We start from the raw sequence: 16645 nt of genomic DNA on the forward strand, positions 1-16645 counted from the left end.
TACTCCCAAATGCCCTAGAAACCTGAAGCATTGTTTTCAAATAAATAATTTTATATTGATACAATAATTGATACTAATTATATAAAAACTGTCATCCACCTTCTTTATGTTTTGTTGTTTATCCTCTTCACATTGGAGATAGTGTAGTCTCTGATAGAAGGATCGTGTCTCTGCTTTATTGGTAGCTTGCCAGAATTTTCCTAACACCTGGCATAAGGTATTTTTCAACAGATTTTTGTAGAATAAATATGTGAATGTTTCCCCAGTGCATAGTTTATACCTCTCCTTACAGTAGGTATTCGAAAAATATTAACATTAACAGATGCAAATTTAGTTTCTTATAGTAATAGTTTTTAATGGAACTGAACCAATATTGACATGTTTAAGTATATTGGCATATTATAGTAAATATATGCATACATACATATGTACATGGCATGTATTTAGGTCTCAAATGTAAACACTACTTTCTGAACATCTATAATATGTACTTTATTGTTTATTTATCATTTTTTGTGTTTGAAAATTCAGTTTCTTCATTTATCTTTTTTCCTCAATAAATGTGCTCTGTGTTTGCCTTCTCCATTAAGAATTGTCTGGGGATTTTTCTAATCTTTATTCTATAAAGATCTCTTCTTAATATATTGTCTGGTAACATCTTTTTTTAATGAAAGGGCAATATGGGGCAATAAAAATAATGTTTACACTTACTTTTCACTGATTGCTATTGTTTTGGTGTCCTTAAATCTGCTGCTGCTGCTACTTGACTCTTTGTTTTTGTTTTACAGCTTTACTTCATGTAAGTTTTTACTTCTTTTGTGATAGCTGAACCTAGTGTCCATAATTTACTTTCATTCATATTTTCTCACTTCTAATGTAGATCTAGGCGTAGACTTTATGTCTATTATTATAGAAATATTATGGAAATCTTCACAAAGTATAGGTGATCTAATGAACTCTCTTATATGCATCATCCATTTTGCCATATAGTTTGGCTGTCCCTGCTTCCTTCCTCCCCATCTCCCTCCTTCCTCCCCATCTCCCTCCTTCCTCCATATGTAAACATTAGAACCTTTCAATATGTTTTTTCACCAAGAATGACGGTTTCTAATCTGATAGATACTTCTAATAAAGCACTATTATTGTCCTCTAAAACAAAAATAGAAGTGGGGGGGGCATTGCTTTAACACCTTGCACAGGGCTTGGGCAGTAGCTCACCATAGAGGGGTTGGGGCACACAGGTTAAGGGGATCAGAATCATCTAAGAAGCCTCTCAACACATTTGTTTTGGTGTGTGCCACCCCCAACTCAGGTGTTGGTAGGGATTCTACTCAACTTTGAGGATTATTTAAAGCATGTAAACCACCTTAGTTCTCAAACCATGAGGCCTCAGGGCCCCTTCACTTTGAGGACCCCAAAGAGTTTATGTATGTTGTGAAAAATTACAACTGTGAATTTTATAACTTTATTCATTTGAAATAATAGTAAACATATTACATCGTTACATCAATAGCGTTTTTTATAAAGAAAATAACTTTCAAAATGAGAAAATTTTTACCAAAACAAAAGCATTGTTTTACATTTTCCAATCTCTTTAATGTTTGGTTTAATAGCAGACTGCTGTATTTTTGTATCTGCTCCTACATTTGTGTGTTATGATATCACACATGATATGTAATCTTTGGAAAACTCCACTATACACTTGTGACAAAATGCAAATACTATCTTAAGTATTGCCATGATAAAGTTTTGATCTCATGGACTCCCTTGATGTCATGAACCTATGACATAATTTGTTGATTCTTTTAAATGAGCTGTGTGTTAAAGCTAAAGCTAATTTTATTTCATACAATAATTTGAAGAAATATTTGACAAGGAAATAAATTGATAATGTTTTCCAGATGTATTGTTTTTCACCAAATCTTTTATGCTATGCAAGAACTACATATATGCATCAGTTTATAGCTGCTATTCCTGCATTCTTTTTCTAAATCAAATGAATAGAAGGAAAAAGCAGTTCTTAGTTTGATATCAAGAATTCTCTTATCTTTTCCCCCTTTTTAAATATTGCTTTAACTTTTTAAATGTTATATATATTTTAATATAACCTGTACTGTTACATTTGTTCTTAGATAATGTTTCAGTTATAGGTGATTATAATGTATAAGTAGTTATTAAATATTGTTACGGTAACAGTTATTTCCTTTTAAAGCATCAAAATTTTGAAGAACAAATGCAAGGTATGAAGACGCAGCTAATACAGCTAAGTACCTTACTTCGGTTGTTGGACAGTGGATTTTGCAGTTACTTAGGTAAGTTAAGTGAATCAAAACTATACCCAACAAATTATAGGATAAGACCAAGAAAATGTTAAGAACTCTTTTAAAGACAGTTCTGTTTTACTGCTATTGCCTGGGTTGCTCTGAGGAGTAAGTGTGGGTCCAAACTATCTTTGTAAAATTCTGCCTTAAAACAGTTTATTCTTAATGTGAATTATTTGTTGCTGTTTGGTGTTTTTTTTTTTTCAAAGTTAACCTGCAAAATTAACATTGTTTCCTTGAATTAGTTGAAGGCAGTTACAAATATAAAACCTTTAATGGCCCAAAATGCATAGAAAAACTTGAGGTTGGAATAGGTCACTGTATTCTGACTTAGAAGAAGAGTAAGCCATATCTTTTTATCTATTTTTTTCTTCTGTCTAGAATCTCAGGACTCTGGATACCTTTATTTTTGCTTCAGATGGCTTTTAATCAGGTTTAAAAGGGAATTTAGTTTTCTAGATATTCTTCGATTATGGGAGGTAAGCTCTTAAATTATTATACAAATGTAATATTTTTTGTTGAGAGAAACTACTTTATAATAAAGAGTGTAGATAGATGTGGAAAGAAACTATTTTATAGAGTGTAAATGGACTGCAATAAGTCTAACTGAATTTCTAAGACAAGTGTGTTCCAAACTTCTTAGTGATCTTATACAAAATATGTGGCCTTTTGGAGCTTTGTTCTGCAAGTCACTATCTCTGTGAGATTTGGGGCCAAGAAGTAACCCAGAATCAGTTCCATAGACCATTTGCTGCCTGGGTTCTTACCTTAGGAGACTGGACTTTATGTGAGGCTCTGCTGCATTCTGGTATAAATTTATATCCAGAGTTCAAGGAAATTTTGACAAAGATAGGCCAATCAGTTGAGATGGTGCTGTAGCTAGTTTGCATTATGAGGTTGTGGGAGTGAGCTGACTTGTGTTTTGCTTTGTTAAAGAAATTGAAGTTACAGCAAAATACTAAGAATAATATAACAAATATCCTACTATCCACAGTTAACATATGACAGTGTTTTGCCATATTTCCTTTTGGTTTCCTTTCTTCCTTTTTAACCCACTATCATGTGTTTGGTATGTTTCCTTCTATTCTGTTTTGCCCCCAGAACAATTCTTAATGAAAAAAAGGGAATCACTATTTTCTTCTCAAGTATCATTTAATTATTAGGTTGCCAAATCCATTTGATTGTAAAATAGAATATTGGTATGATGACTGCTGCCTTATCTTTATAGAGGATATCAGGGAATGACAGACTTACAGCAGAAACCTGTGCTATATGAGGCTTTTAAAAAATAATTGGAAAAAAAAATAATTGATTGCCGTGGGTTCTCCCCTATATCATTAGTACTTGTGCTACCAATAGAAAGGGTGATGCACTGATTGAAGTCATTACTTTGTGCTCACTTCTCTTGTGCTATTGAAGTAAAATCCACATGTCCTCTACCTGGAATCATATTTTAATGTTTATCAATTTTGTTAAATTAGTACCTCAACTTCTTTAAAGAATGAATTGAGAATATTATTACCATATGGCTAGAATAATTCCTCAAACTGTGTTTATCAAATAAATTGAAACTTTTAATGGAATTTTTTAGATTAATTGCTTTATAATTAATTTTTCAAAAAATGAGCCTGATCTGAAACTTTTTCAACTTGATTTACTTCTGGTGAAAGAAGTAAAAACATACCAAACATGTTTTATTAGTGTTGTTAATGTGAGTCTTCATCTTTCAGAAAAGATATTTTTAGATATGTGAGTCGGGGCAGTTGGGGGAATAAGGCTTTTATATCTTTTATCATAGAGCATTACCTGTAATTAAGAACTATACCCACTGGGCAGACATTTTCTGCATGGCATTTTGGGTAACTGATTCAGTTTCTGTCACAATCAGGGTTACTCTGAGCTATATAATAGGATCTAAGGGTTTGTTTGTTTTCTTCTAAGGGTTTTTATATATTTAGAATATAGGGCTATCTCTGCATGCTTTTAATCCCATGTATTACTTAACTGAATTTAATATTATTTCTAGGATTTGACTCTCCCCCTTCCCCCCGTGATGGGAGATGATTTAAAAGTGAGAAACTGAAGGTTCAGAATAATATTGAAAATGCTGCTAGCCCTAGAGCTATCCCATTTACACCTTAAACTTTACCTCATGGCTGTGGTTCCTTAATTAATAACATTTATCATATTGGTTAAGCTCAATGATTTGCTTATGCAATTATTTGAAGAGCCGCATTTGGGATTCATCATAATCACATATTGTTAAACTTGATGTTACCTTTGTAGCTAAAGGAAAGGCTTTTCAACCCCTTGTTTCCCAACTAGAAAAATAGTGAACTGCTTCAAGTAGGCAACTTCTGCTCTGTGTAGAAGTCATTCAGAGTTCAGCATTGTACGTGAGAGGAAAATAATTTCACTGTTGATATAGCTTATTAAATAGTTCTATTTTTTTATAGGTAATGTGGACTGAGCTTCCATGTAAAAATTTCCATCTTCTTCTCTGTTGTGCTGTTCTGGAATCAGAAAAGCAGCAAATAATGGAAAAGCACTATGGCTTCAATGAAATACTTAAGGTGGCTATTGCTTTAATTTAGCTTTTAATATTTTGGCTCTTTCCTCTGGTTGGTGATAATGATATATAGAACATATCCTTAGAGTCTTATTGAATCCTTTGAATAACTTATATTAATAATGGTCAGTGCTAGGACTGATTGACTGTCACGGCAGTTCAACAGATACCTGTTAGCCTGTTATTTTTTTCTATTTTTATTGTGAAATATAGCATATATACAAAAAAGCAATGAATTTCCAAGTAGATTTTAACAAGTAGTTATAGAACAGATTTTAAAGTTTGGTATCGGTTACAGTTCCATGATTTTTTGTTTTTTTCTTCTAGCTGCTCCAAGACACTGGAGACCCACAGAAATACCAATATAATGATTCCACAGTCGTGCTCATTTGTTAAAGCCTATCTTCTCTGATATACTCCTTCTTCTCTAAATAGCATATATACATAAAAGCAATAAATTTCAAAGTACATCGCAACAATTAGTTATAGAACAGATTTCAGAGTTTGGTGTGGGTTACAATTCCGCAGTTTTAGGTTTTTATTTCTAGCTGCTCTCTAAAGTACTGGAGGCTAAAAGAAATATCAGTATAATGATTCAGCACTTGTATTCATTTGATAAACCCAACCTTCTCTGTATAACTCCACCATCATCTTTGTTCTTTCTACCCCTCTTTAGGGGTATTTGGGCTATGGCCATTCTAACTTTTTCATCTTGGGAGGGGCTTTCAATAATAGGAACTAGGGGGATGGAACTAGTTGATATTCTGGAAAGGCTGCTCCCTCTATGTTTCAGGACTTATCTGCTCCTATCTGGAGGTTGTAGGTTTTGGAACATTACCCTAGTGTATGGAACCTTTGTAGAATCTTATATAATGCCCTAGGTATTCCTTAGGATTGGCAGGAATGGTTTTGGTTGGGGTTTGGCAAGTTATGATAGATAGCAATGCTTAACTGAAGCATGCGTAAGAGTAACCTCCAATGTAACCTTTCTATTCTATTTGAATTCTCTTAGCCACTGGAACCTTATTTGTTAAACTTCTTTTCCCCCTATTTGTCAGGATGGCATTGTTGATCCCATGGTGCCAGGGCTGGGCTCATCCCTGGGAGTCATCTCCCATGTTACCAGGGAGACTTTCATCCCTGGATGTCATGTCCCAGGTAGAGAGGAGGGCAGTGGTTTCACTTGCATAATTGGGCTTAGAGAGAGAGAGAGGCCACATCTGAGCAACAGAACAGTCTTCCAGAGGTGACTCTTAGGCAGACCTATAGGTAGGATAAGCTTCTCCACTATATACATATGGTTCATAAGACCAAGCCTCAAGATTAAGGGCTTGGCCTGTTGATTTGGGTGTCCCTAATGTTTGGTACAATATCAGGAATTTCTCTGGTGGTAAAGTTTAATAGTTCCATAATTTTTCTCCCATCTCTCAAGGGACTTTGCCAATATTTTTGATTATCTGCTTTATATACTCTGGAATGTATCCAGACATACAGGATTAAAAGCTCTCATTCTTATTCTGGATTCCCTGTATTTGGATTGTTTAAATGATCTGGCCAGACAGGTTGCGTTAGATTATGTGCTACAGAAAATTTAGATTCTATACATAATAAACCTTTCTTCCTTTGGTGCCAAAGAGTAGGTGACGTTCTAAAATGCAGACAGTGTCTTCCTTACCTCTGTATTATGAATTACCTTAATCCTGACCTGATTTGGCCAGTTATTTTTACCTGGCTAATTAGGTAGAAAAGGAAATTCAACAAAATCGCCTTTATGTAATTTAGTTATGTAGTTATATAACTACAAACTTTATGTAGTTTAATTATAAAAGAACAATTGTCTGTTGCTTTTAACTTTGAGATAGTAGACTTGGGACAGCTGCTGGATTTAATGTTCCATAAACTTAAGCTATTCTTTAGCTTTAAAACTTGAAATAGTCTAATGAAAGATATATTGAATTTCTTGTTTGTTTGTAGTGTGAGCACTTTTATTTTAAGGATTTGATTTGCAGTGAAATATAACTGTTAATAAGTTGTTAATATGGTGAAATATAATAGTGCTTTCAGTTTCAGATATTTATTTTATTGGTGTATTTTAGCATATCAATGAATTGTCCATGAAAATTGATGTGGAAGATGTACTATGCAAGGCAGAAGCAATATCTCTACAGATGGTAAAATGCAAGGTATAAAATGTTTTAAATACTTGCAAGGTTTTGTTTTTAGTGGGTTGCAATCAAGATTTTTCTTTTTGGAAGTAAAATAAATGGTAGTTGTAGCAAGTTGAGTGCAGACACAAAGTATTGGCTAGCATTTTGGTTACCATTATAGATTTACAGCACTTAATTGAAAACAGTTGACTATTCCATAAAGGAAGCATCTAATAATTAGGTAAAAAAGGGCAAAAGTAATGAAAATTTATCTATAGACATCTGAAGAGGCTACAGAATTTAATGTAGGCATTGTTCTTTTACCCAGTTGAGTTAGTGAATACAGAGTAAGACCTCTTCTTAAATATGCAGTATCCCCAAACAACAACAGATGCTAATCAGAAATAATTAAGTGAATAGTTTGGTCTATTTCATTACATTTTTATCAGTCAAGCTCTTAATTATTTCTGAAACATGGCAAATTTGATATATTATGATCTGAATTCAAACCAAATCATTATACTTTTGATATATTTTGGCTTTTGTATTTTTTATGAGAATTTTTACTTGGTTTTTGTGTTTATTTGTTCATGAATCCAAACAGAGTAGTTAGCAGACATTTATTTAATAGGTACTCTGTTCAAAACATGTCAGTGAGAGATTTCTTCCCTTTAAGGAACCTCTGTTTATTGATAGCAAAAGATGTATGAATAAGATATTATAATAAAAAGCAGAATGGATACGCTAAATATATTAGAAAACTGTATTTTTGTAGGCATGATAGGGTGAAGAGTGATTCATTTGGAAGAGAAGATCGTCGGGGAACCACTTACAATAAAAAGTGGCTTGTTTACATTGCTCCTTTGAGATATTTTAGGATTTCATTTGGAGTGGGGAAGTAAGGTGTGAGAGGGTACATGACAATTCCACTATTAGAACAACTGTTTAGATTCTGGAATCAATGTAGGCTTAAATCGAAGTATTACCTTGTGAATATTTTTACTTTATAATAAATGATGGTTCGGGGTGTTTTTCTTATCCAGGAATTGCCACAAGCAGTTTGTGAGATCCTCGGACTTCAGGAAAGTGAAGTTACAACACCAGATTCAGACACTGGTGAAGATGACAATGTTGGCATGACTAGTTGTCCTACCTGTACATTTCAGAGTAACTTCTTGCCTATACATGCTGCCAGTGGAGCCAGAGATGTCAACCCCACACAGATATCAGTGACCCCAAATGTCACCAGATTAACACCTGCATGATCCTTCTTCTTGCTTAATTTTTGAAGAGACACTTCACTACATCTCTTTTTCAAGTACTTGAAAGGCTAAAATTTAAAATTCTGGTATTGATCATGCTTTGAGATTTATGGAAAGAAAGTGTACTGTGATGTTCTTGCATTAAAGCTTTACAAAGATTTAAACTAATTATTTTTGTAGTTACTTCTACCAAATAGCCTTTTCTTTTCAATAACATTCCTTAGTATTTTTATACCCAAGTACATTTTATTTTCTTGCTCATGAACTAGAATTGGATAATATTACAAGTGGATGAGTTGGAAATTATGCACTTTGAAAAACATTCACTTTGTTTACTCTAAGTTTAGTGTGGTTTTGATTTGATTAAATTAAACAGTGAGCTTTTTAGCTTTTAGACTGAGAAGTAGACTGTTACCCAGTGCCGAAATTTAAAAAAGAAAAAATTTGTTTCTCTCTATTGTTTACAAAAATACTCAGCTTAAATATATATGCTGGTTGAATGTGACTTAAAATGGACAGTTTCATCAATTCAATTTAATGTCTATATAAAGAACTCTTTCAACCATAAGTGAATTGGCAGTATATTTTTTACATTGAACTTTTCTTCACTTGTATATAAACACTATATATAAGTACTTATTTATAAAATGAGTGTAAGAAAGAATAGGCATATTTTCTTTAACTGAATAAACTTGACTATTGATTTATATAACCCAATTTGACAAAATTAATACATAGCTTAAATACGAAGTCTTTTTCAAAACTATTTTCTTAAACATTTAATTCATGAGAATATATTCAACCCTGTACCTGGTGTAATTTTAAAATTTAATTGCTTGTAACCTCACTTTACTAATAATGTTTATTATCTTTCCTAAAAATGCATTATCTGATTAATCAGGTCTTTAAATTTTTATAAAATATCTTTGGAAAAAGCTTATGTGAAAAATTTCAAGGTATTATCACAAAGCTCAAGATAATACTTTTTTTTGTATATCAATGAAGCTTTTGTTTTTACCATGCAATGTTGCATGATTTTAAGTTAAGTGGAATTAACATAACAATTTTGTTTTAATTGTAATTTGTTCTCCTGTACATATCATTAAAATAAATTTGAAGTTGAAGTAGTGTTTTCAGTTAAATTATACTTGGAACATCTGCAAGTTCTTCATGGGGGGGGGGGAGTGGACCTCAAGATATGGACCTCATCACAGCTCATATTTTTATATGATTAAAACAATCATTTGAATGATTTGTGTAAATGAGGAAGAAACATGAACCCTTGTATAACTGAAAAAAGTTCTTAACATGAAAATAGGCATAGTGCTACCTTATAGGATATAATTGTCTGGTTCAGTAAAGCAGCATAGTACAACTGATGCTATATAGTTGTAGTTCTAAAATGGTTCTGTAGATGTTTGCTGTTTTTTTTTTCTCCAGAAAGTTAGGCAACTAAATTAACTTTTTTTCAGTTGGGCATTAACTGGCAATCATGAGCGTAGAAACATTAGATTTTAGTTTTTAATATCATATGTGTGTTATCTTTTATCAGTTAATAATGAGTAAGCCTATTCAGGAAAGGAAAAAAAAAAGTAAACTGATCAAAAACTCACCATCTCCAGTTTTTCATTTCCTGCTATTCAGGAAATTGCTCAGAACATCTTGATGTCCTTCTTGTTCTTCCTGGACAGTGCTTTCTTTTTGGGAATTTTTTCCAGTGCGTAAAGTGATATCTATTTTGGACTTCTTTTTTTTTTTAATCTTAATACATTCAGGAAGTTGAACTTTTGTCAAGTTTTATTATAAAACTACTTGTTAAAACATAATTTCTCCTAAAAAGTATGCATTTCTCTCATTTTTGATATGAAAGTGATATTATAGTGCTAGATAAATCCTAATCTGAGTTCACAAAATCCAATTAACAAATACTACATAAACTTGAGCTACTGAGATTGGTGAAATAAATAGTTCAGGTATGTTTGTTAGTCTTAACTATTTAAACATTTATTTCATTTGGGGTTTTCAGGGGATGCATTAACTTCTTATCATATGTGTACTCTTGTGTGCATGTGTTCATATTTCTGGTAAGAAAACACATAGTCTCTCAATGTTTCTCTAGTTTTCCCCAAAAGTTAAGAACCATTCTTATAAATTATTTAATGTGAGAATAATAATATAATCTATGATGCATGTTAATGATTTTATGTGCTGAATATCCATTAACTAAAATATCTTCAAAATGCTTATTTCCAGATCGTTGGTTTGTGTTATCAGAAAACATGTCCAGGTTCAACTTTCAGGCCTACAGAATAAGAATCTTTAGAGTTGAGGTCAAGGAATCTATTTCAGCAGGCATCCAGGTGATTCTTGATCCCTCTGAAGATAGGGAATTAACATTGTATATTGTGTTTCATATGTTAACATTTTGATATATGGTCAAGGAGACAAATCCCTGTTTTTAAAAGTAGTTCTGTGATTTTCTAAGGTGGATTTGCTCTAGTCACCATTTTTAGTAAAAAATGAGATGGTCATTTCAGCCTTATGTAGAGTGTCTCCTTAATTCTTACATTTTGAAGAAAAGTGTCAGTTTACTTTTGAGCATGAGATAGAATTAAATTATTTGAAATGAATCTGAAATATTTCCGTCAATATCTAATGTCATTACCTGATGCTAAGTATCTGTTTATTCTTTTAATGTGCCTCCATATCATTTGATGCAGCTGAATTTGGCCTGATTCTCCCCGTGGGACCTTATAATATGGGGGTTTTAAGTTGTAGATTTGTGAGGATTGCTGTAATTGCAAGTGTTTTTCTGGTTCTGTAAATACATTCTTATTTATCAGGCTCTCCATCTTGACATAGGAAAAAACAATGCATTGTCCTTAGAAACATGGGATGGGGTGGGGGGGCGCAGTTAGTTTGGACACACTTCTACCTCCTTTTGGATATGAAAGGACCTCCTTAAGCCCATGTAAAATTACACAGTTTATGAACTCACCATAAAAAAATATCAAAATATCTGTGGATTAAGTCTCAATACTATATGCTGCCTTGATGCCTAATGGAAACCCATAGGGCCTCACCTGGCCTAACTGAAAGTTTGTCTTTCCACTCTGCTTCTGTGGATTAAGTCCACTAGCCAAAACCTGCTCCTTGTCAAGGGGGACCAGACGAAATCTTGTTTATCTCCGAATGGTAGAATTAATTCAAACAAGCCAATCACATCCCCATGCAGGAACCATAGGTCATTCTAATCTCTCAATACTACAAAGCTTGTTTCCTACAACTGGAATGCAACCGCCATGTGGCTCTGCATCATGTGCATTGTCCTTCCCTGGGCTGGGTACCTATGATTGATAAACTGTCGTCAATCCCACCTGTCTAGTGTCAGTTGTTATGTGTTTGGCTATCCTTGTAACCCTAGTGTGGGAATCCCTTTCTCATCAACAGGGTAAATAAGGGGTGATGAAAGCAGTCTCTTTCTAAAAACTGTCAGGAATCACAGTTACCCTGTTTACTTAATGTGGTTCAATCCCTACAGATAAACTCGCAATGTTAGAATAGTAGGTAAGCAGTTAAATATGCCTTTCCCTCAAATACCTACATGATGTGCTGCTCCTCACATAATCTCTCTACATGCAAGAGGACAGAATGAAAAGAACAAATTCCAGTAAGCTTAGCTATGATCAGTAAGTCCAGTTCTAGTTCAGCTTTTTTTAATTAAAAGGACGTACTGAGTCTTAGAGACATGGGCTTTTGATAATGACAGTCAATAACAGACATCTCCAACACCAACACTGTTGGTGTCTGTTTGAAGGCATAAGACCCAGTGAGTGGGTTGGTAGAGTGCTTTTAGAAACACAAAAGTTGCTGTTTTTAGGTTGTCTTAGCTATTGTACAGCCTAATTGTACAAGGGACTAGAATTTTTCCTTGTATATCATTGGTTCACTTTGCAAAGGAAAATGTTACCCGGTGGAGTATGTATCACGGGATCACTTTAGGGTGCTCAGCATTTATACTGCATGCCATAGTCACTGTTAGGGCACAGGCCTGGAGGCTGTACACCCTAAAAAATGTTTGACCAAATGGTTGATAGCTGAATCAAGTATTAAATGAGCCAACTGTTGTATTTGCTGACTAGGAAGCCATTACCAGTTAACAGCACCCATCTCAAAAAGTTGATGTAAAAATAGAAAAATGAAGTTTTCTGAGTGAAACTAAGTTCTTTTACTTTTTATGCTCCTAAAATAATAGAAGTAATGCTATTATTATAAATATAGATGCTCCTGTCTCCTTCCTTCTGAAAAGACAAAATCTAAGATAACTATATTCTTTTTTATGTGTCAGAGTGTAAAAACTGTCTAAAAACTGAATTTTTGTTAACTTGCTAAATTTAAATTCAACTTCTGAATAACTTTGGGACAAATTCCCTTTTTCCTTTGGTTTACAGAACTTTGATGAACTCAATTTAAAAGTTAATGGACTGTCAAAGGGGGGCGGGGGTGGGGGCACCCTGCCTTATGGTTCTCTCAAGCTTTCTTCATATCCAAATAACTGATATTTTCCAAGCTAGTCTTAAAACTTTCTATTTAGAATGTCTTGTGTCAAAGTTTTATCGATTGTGTACAGGAGGGGAAAAGAGTCCTTTTCCACTGACATTTCATACCTGATAAGGACAACAAAAGAAACCCTAGCTTCATAGACTACAATTTACAGAAGGAATGGGTTGAGTCTTGGCAGAGGCACATCTCTTAGGGAAGGAGCAAGCATGCATTGCCTGAGGTCCAGTGGATTAAATTCAGATGGTGAAATCCCAGAGTCATCACTCAGGCATTGCAGAATTCTTTCTTCCTAATTTCTTACTCTTAATCACAACAGGACTACAACAGAATCATTCCAGAGAGGAGAGATACTACCCTCTAAAATTATATATATGTAAAATAGAAAAGGAGATTTTCTGGTTTACTACAGAAATTCCACTTCTTTGACTAAAGTTGATTTTGCAATGCTTTTCACGTGTCTGGATTGCTGAATTTTCCATGTCTCTCTTCAACTCTACAGTTCAGAATTAGACACGAAAAGGTAGATCCAGAAGAGTGTGAGTTTATTTTGTGAGAGGGTTCTGACCTTCGTAAGCATTTCTTTTGATCACCTTCCCAGTGGAGCGAATCCACCAACACCTGGCCTGAATCGTTCCTAAGGTTCCTAAATTTGTCTTCAGGACTCACATGGTCTGAGAGCATTTCTGTGGATTAAAAAAAAATCATGTAATCTTCATGATTAAGTTTGCTTTTAAATACTTTAGAGGCTTTGCATGCTTGCTTTTTTTTTTTTTGAGTAATTACCTACCTGCCATCATTGAACCAAAGTTTCTTGATCATAATTTAGAATCAGATTCCTATGTCAACACAGAGAAGGTGAGTTGAGTTGATAGATGGTACTACTGGACAGATAATACCTTACTTGGGAATTTGTTCCAAGGAGTTAATAGTGGCTTCAGGTGGTGTGTGGATGTTTGAGTAACCTTATAAAGAATTTTGTATTATTGAAAAGGACATAAAATTTATCCTATCAAGTCTGGGAATCTAAGTCAGCCAAACTGGTCACCTGACGCAATTGTCTGTGCTAGAAAGCATCCCTTCTACTTTTTAATTTAAGTGTAATTTTATTGAGATATATTCACACACCATACAAACCATCCAAATCACTGGCTCACAGTATCATGACATAGTTGTCCATACATCCCCATGATCAATTTTAGAACATTTTCATTATTCCAGAAAAGAAACAAAAAAAAAGACCAACTCCTCCCATACCCCTTATCCCGACCATTATTGACCCATAGTATTGATGGGGTACATTTATTACTGTTGATGAAAGAGTATTTAAATATTGCTGTTAACCATAGTACATAGTTTACAATAGGTACATTTTTTCTTATGCATCTATTAACTCCTTATAATAGTGTCATATAGTTGCTGTAGTTCATGAAAGAATTTTTTATATTTATACAATTAATCACAGACATTGTCCACAAAGTTCACTGTGTTATACATTCACATGTTTTAAACTCCTACTTTCCTTCTGGTGACATACATGACTCTAAACTTCCCCCTTCCACCATATTCACACACCATTCAGCACTGTAATCACTCTCACAATAACATGCTATCATCACCTCTGTACATTTCCAAACATTTAATAGTTAAACATTCTGCACATATTAGGCAGCTGCTCCCCGTTCTTTACCCATATTCTATATCCTGGTCACCTATATTTCTATATTTTATGTCTATGAGTTTACATATTGCAATTAGTACATATTGGGAAGATCATACAATGTTCTTTTGTGTCTGACTTATTTCTCTTAATGTAACGTCCTCAAGGTTCATCCATGTGGTTGCATGCTTCGGAATTTCATTCCTTCTTACTGCTGAATAATATTCCATCATATGTATATACCAGATTTTTTAAAATCCATTCATCTGTTTTTGGACACTTGAGTTGTTTCTATCTTTTGGCAATTGTGAATAATGCCACTATGAACATCGGTGTGCAAATGTCTGTTCGCATCCCTGCTCTCAGATCTTTTGGGTATATCCGAGTAGTGGGATTGCCAGTTCACAAGGCAACTTTATACTTAGCTTCTTCAGGAGCTGCCAAACCATCCTCCACAGCGGCTATACCATTTTACATTCCCACCAGCAGTGATTAGTGTTCCAATTTCTTCACATCCACTCCAATATATGTAGTTTCCTGTTTGTTGAATAATGGCCATTTTAGTAGGTATGAGATGATATCTCATTGTGATTTTGATTTGCATTTCTCTAATAACTAATGAAGTTGAGCATCTTTTCATGTGCTTTTTATCTATCTTTATTCACTCTCTGAAAAAAATGTCTATTCATGTCTTTTGCCATTTGTGTGTGTGTGTTGTGTGTATGTTTGTGGTCTTTTGCCCATTTTTAAATTGGGTTGTCTTTTTGTTGAGTTGTGGGATTTCTTTATATATTCTGGATATTGAACCCTTATGAGATATGTGGTTTCCAAAAATTTTCTCCCATTGAGTCAGTTGCCTTTTCACCCATTTGGCAAAGTCCTTTGAAGCACTGAAGTATTTGATTTTGAGGAGTTCCCATTTATCTATTTTTTTTTCTTTTGTTGCTGGTATTTTGGGTGTAAATTCTAAGAAACTACTTTCTTATCACTAGATCTTGAAGATGTTTCCCTACATTTTCTTCTAGGAGTTTTATGGCACTGGTTCTAATATTTAGGTCTTGGGGTTAATTTGTTAATAGGGTATGAAGTAGGAAATCCTCTGTAATTCTTTTGGTTATAGATATTCAATCCTCCCAAGAGAATTTATTGAAGATACTGTTCTGTTCTAGTTCAGTGAACTTGGAAGCCTATCAAAAATCAATTGACTATATATCTGAGGGTCTATTTCTGAACTTCTAGTTCAATACCATTGATCTATATGACTATGATCATGCTGTTTGGCCACTGTGGCTTTATAATATGCTTTAAAGTCAGGAAGTAGGATGCCTCTCACTTAATTCTTTTTCAAAGTGTTTTTGGCTATCCAACGCCCTTCACTCTTCTAAATAAAATTGATAATTAGCTTTTCCATTCCGACAAGGTGGTCTGTTGGAATTTTGATTGGTATTACATTGAATCTGTAGATTAAATATGATAAAATTGACATCTGAATGTCATTTAATCTTCCAATCCATGAACGCAAAATAGCTCTTCATTTATTCAGGTCGTCTTTGATTTCTTTTTGCAATGTTTTGTAGTTTTCTGTTTACAAGTCCTTTACATCCTTGGTTGAGTTTATTCCTAGATATATGATTCTGTATTGGTTAGGGTTCTTTAGAGAAATAGAATCAACAGATTTTATATAAATTTATATAAATAAATTATATTTTTCTTGGCCACCACTGGCCAAGAGAGATTTAATGTGTTTCCAGTTATATGCAGGACAGCTGAATATTGTTAGATGAAAGAAAAAGTATGTCTTTCATTGTTTTTTATTTAGAAATTAAGTATGGTTTAAGGTGATGTGTATAGCTGCTAAGTTGACAGGGGGTGGACTGTCATTGTCAGGTTCATGTGTCAACTTGGCCAAGTGGTGGTACCCGTTTGTCTGGTTGGGCGAGTGCTGACCTGTCTATTGCTATGAGGACATTTCATAGAATTAAATCACGCTCATGTCAGCTGCATCAACGGCTGATTCCATCTGTAATCAGCCAAGGGGAGTGTCTTCTGCAATGAGTGATGCTTAATCTAATCACTGGAAGCCTTTTAAGGAGGATTCAGAAGAGACAGGCTCTCTTCCTACTTCG

At 33.9% G+C, this 16645-nt stretch overlaps 1 protein-coding gene across 2 annotated transcripts in view; it reads left to right on the forward strand.

Moving 5' to 3' along the window:
• Window positions 1-9423, forward strand: part of TBC1D15 (TBC1 domain family member 15) — a 116652-nt gene extending 107229 nt beyond the window's left edge. For both annotated transcript variants that reach the window (XM_077111446.1, XM_077111447.1), the window contains 5 exons: window positions 2213-2312; window positions 2703-2800; window positions 4778-4894; window positions 6987-7073; window positions 8081-9423. In XM_077111446.1, the coding sequence (XP_076967561.1) occupies window positions 2213-2312; window positions 2703-2800; window positions 4778-4894; window positions 6987-7073; window positions 8081-8302 (624 nt within the window). In that variant the 3' untranslated portion in view covers window positions 8303-9423. The remainder of the gene's footprint in view (window positions 1-2212; window positions 2313-2702; window positions 2801-4777; window positions 4895-6986; window positions 7074-8080) is intronic.
• Window positions 9424-16645: the final 7222 nt, after the last annotated feature.

This window comes from Tamandua tetradactyla, chromosome 7 (assembly GCF_023851605.1).
Source record: "Tamandua tetradactyla isolate mTamTet1 chromosome 7, mTamTet1.pri, whole genome shotgun sequence".
Lineage (NCBI taxonomy): Eukaryota > Metazoa > Chordata > Mammalia > Pilosa > Myrmecophagidae > Tamandua > Tamandua tetradactyla.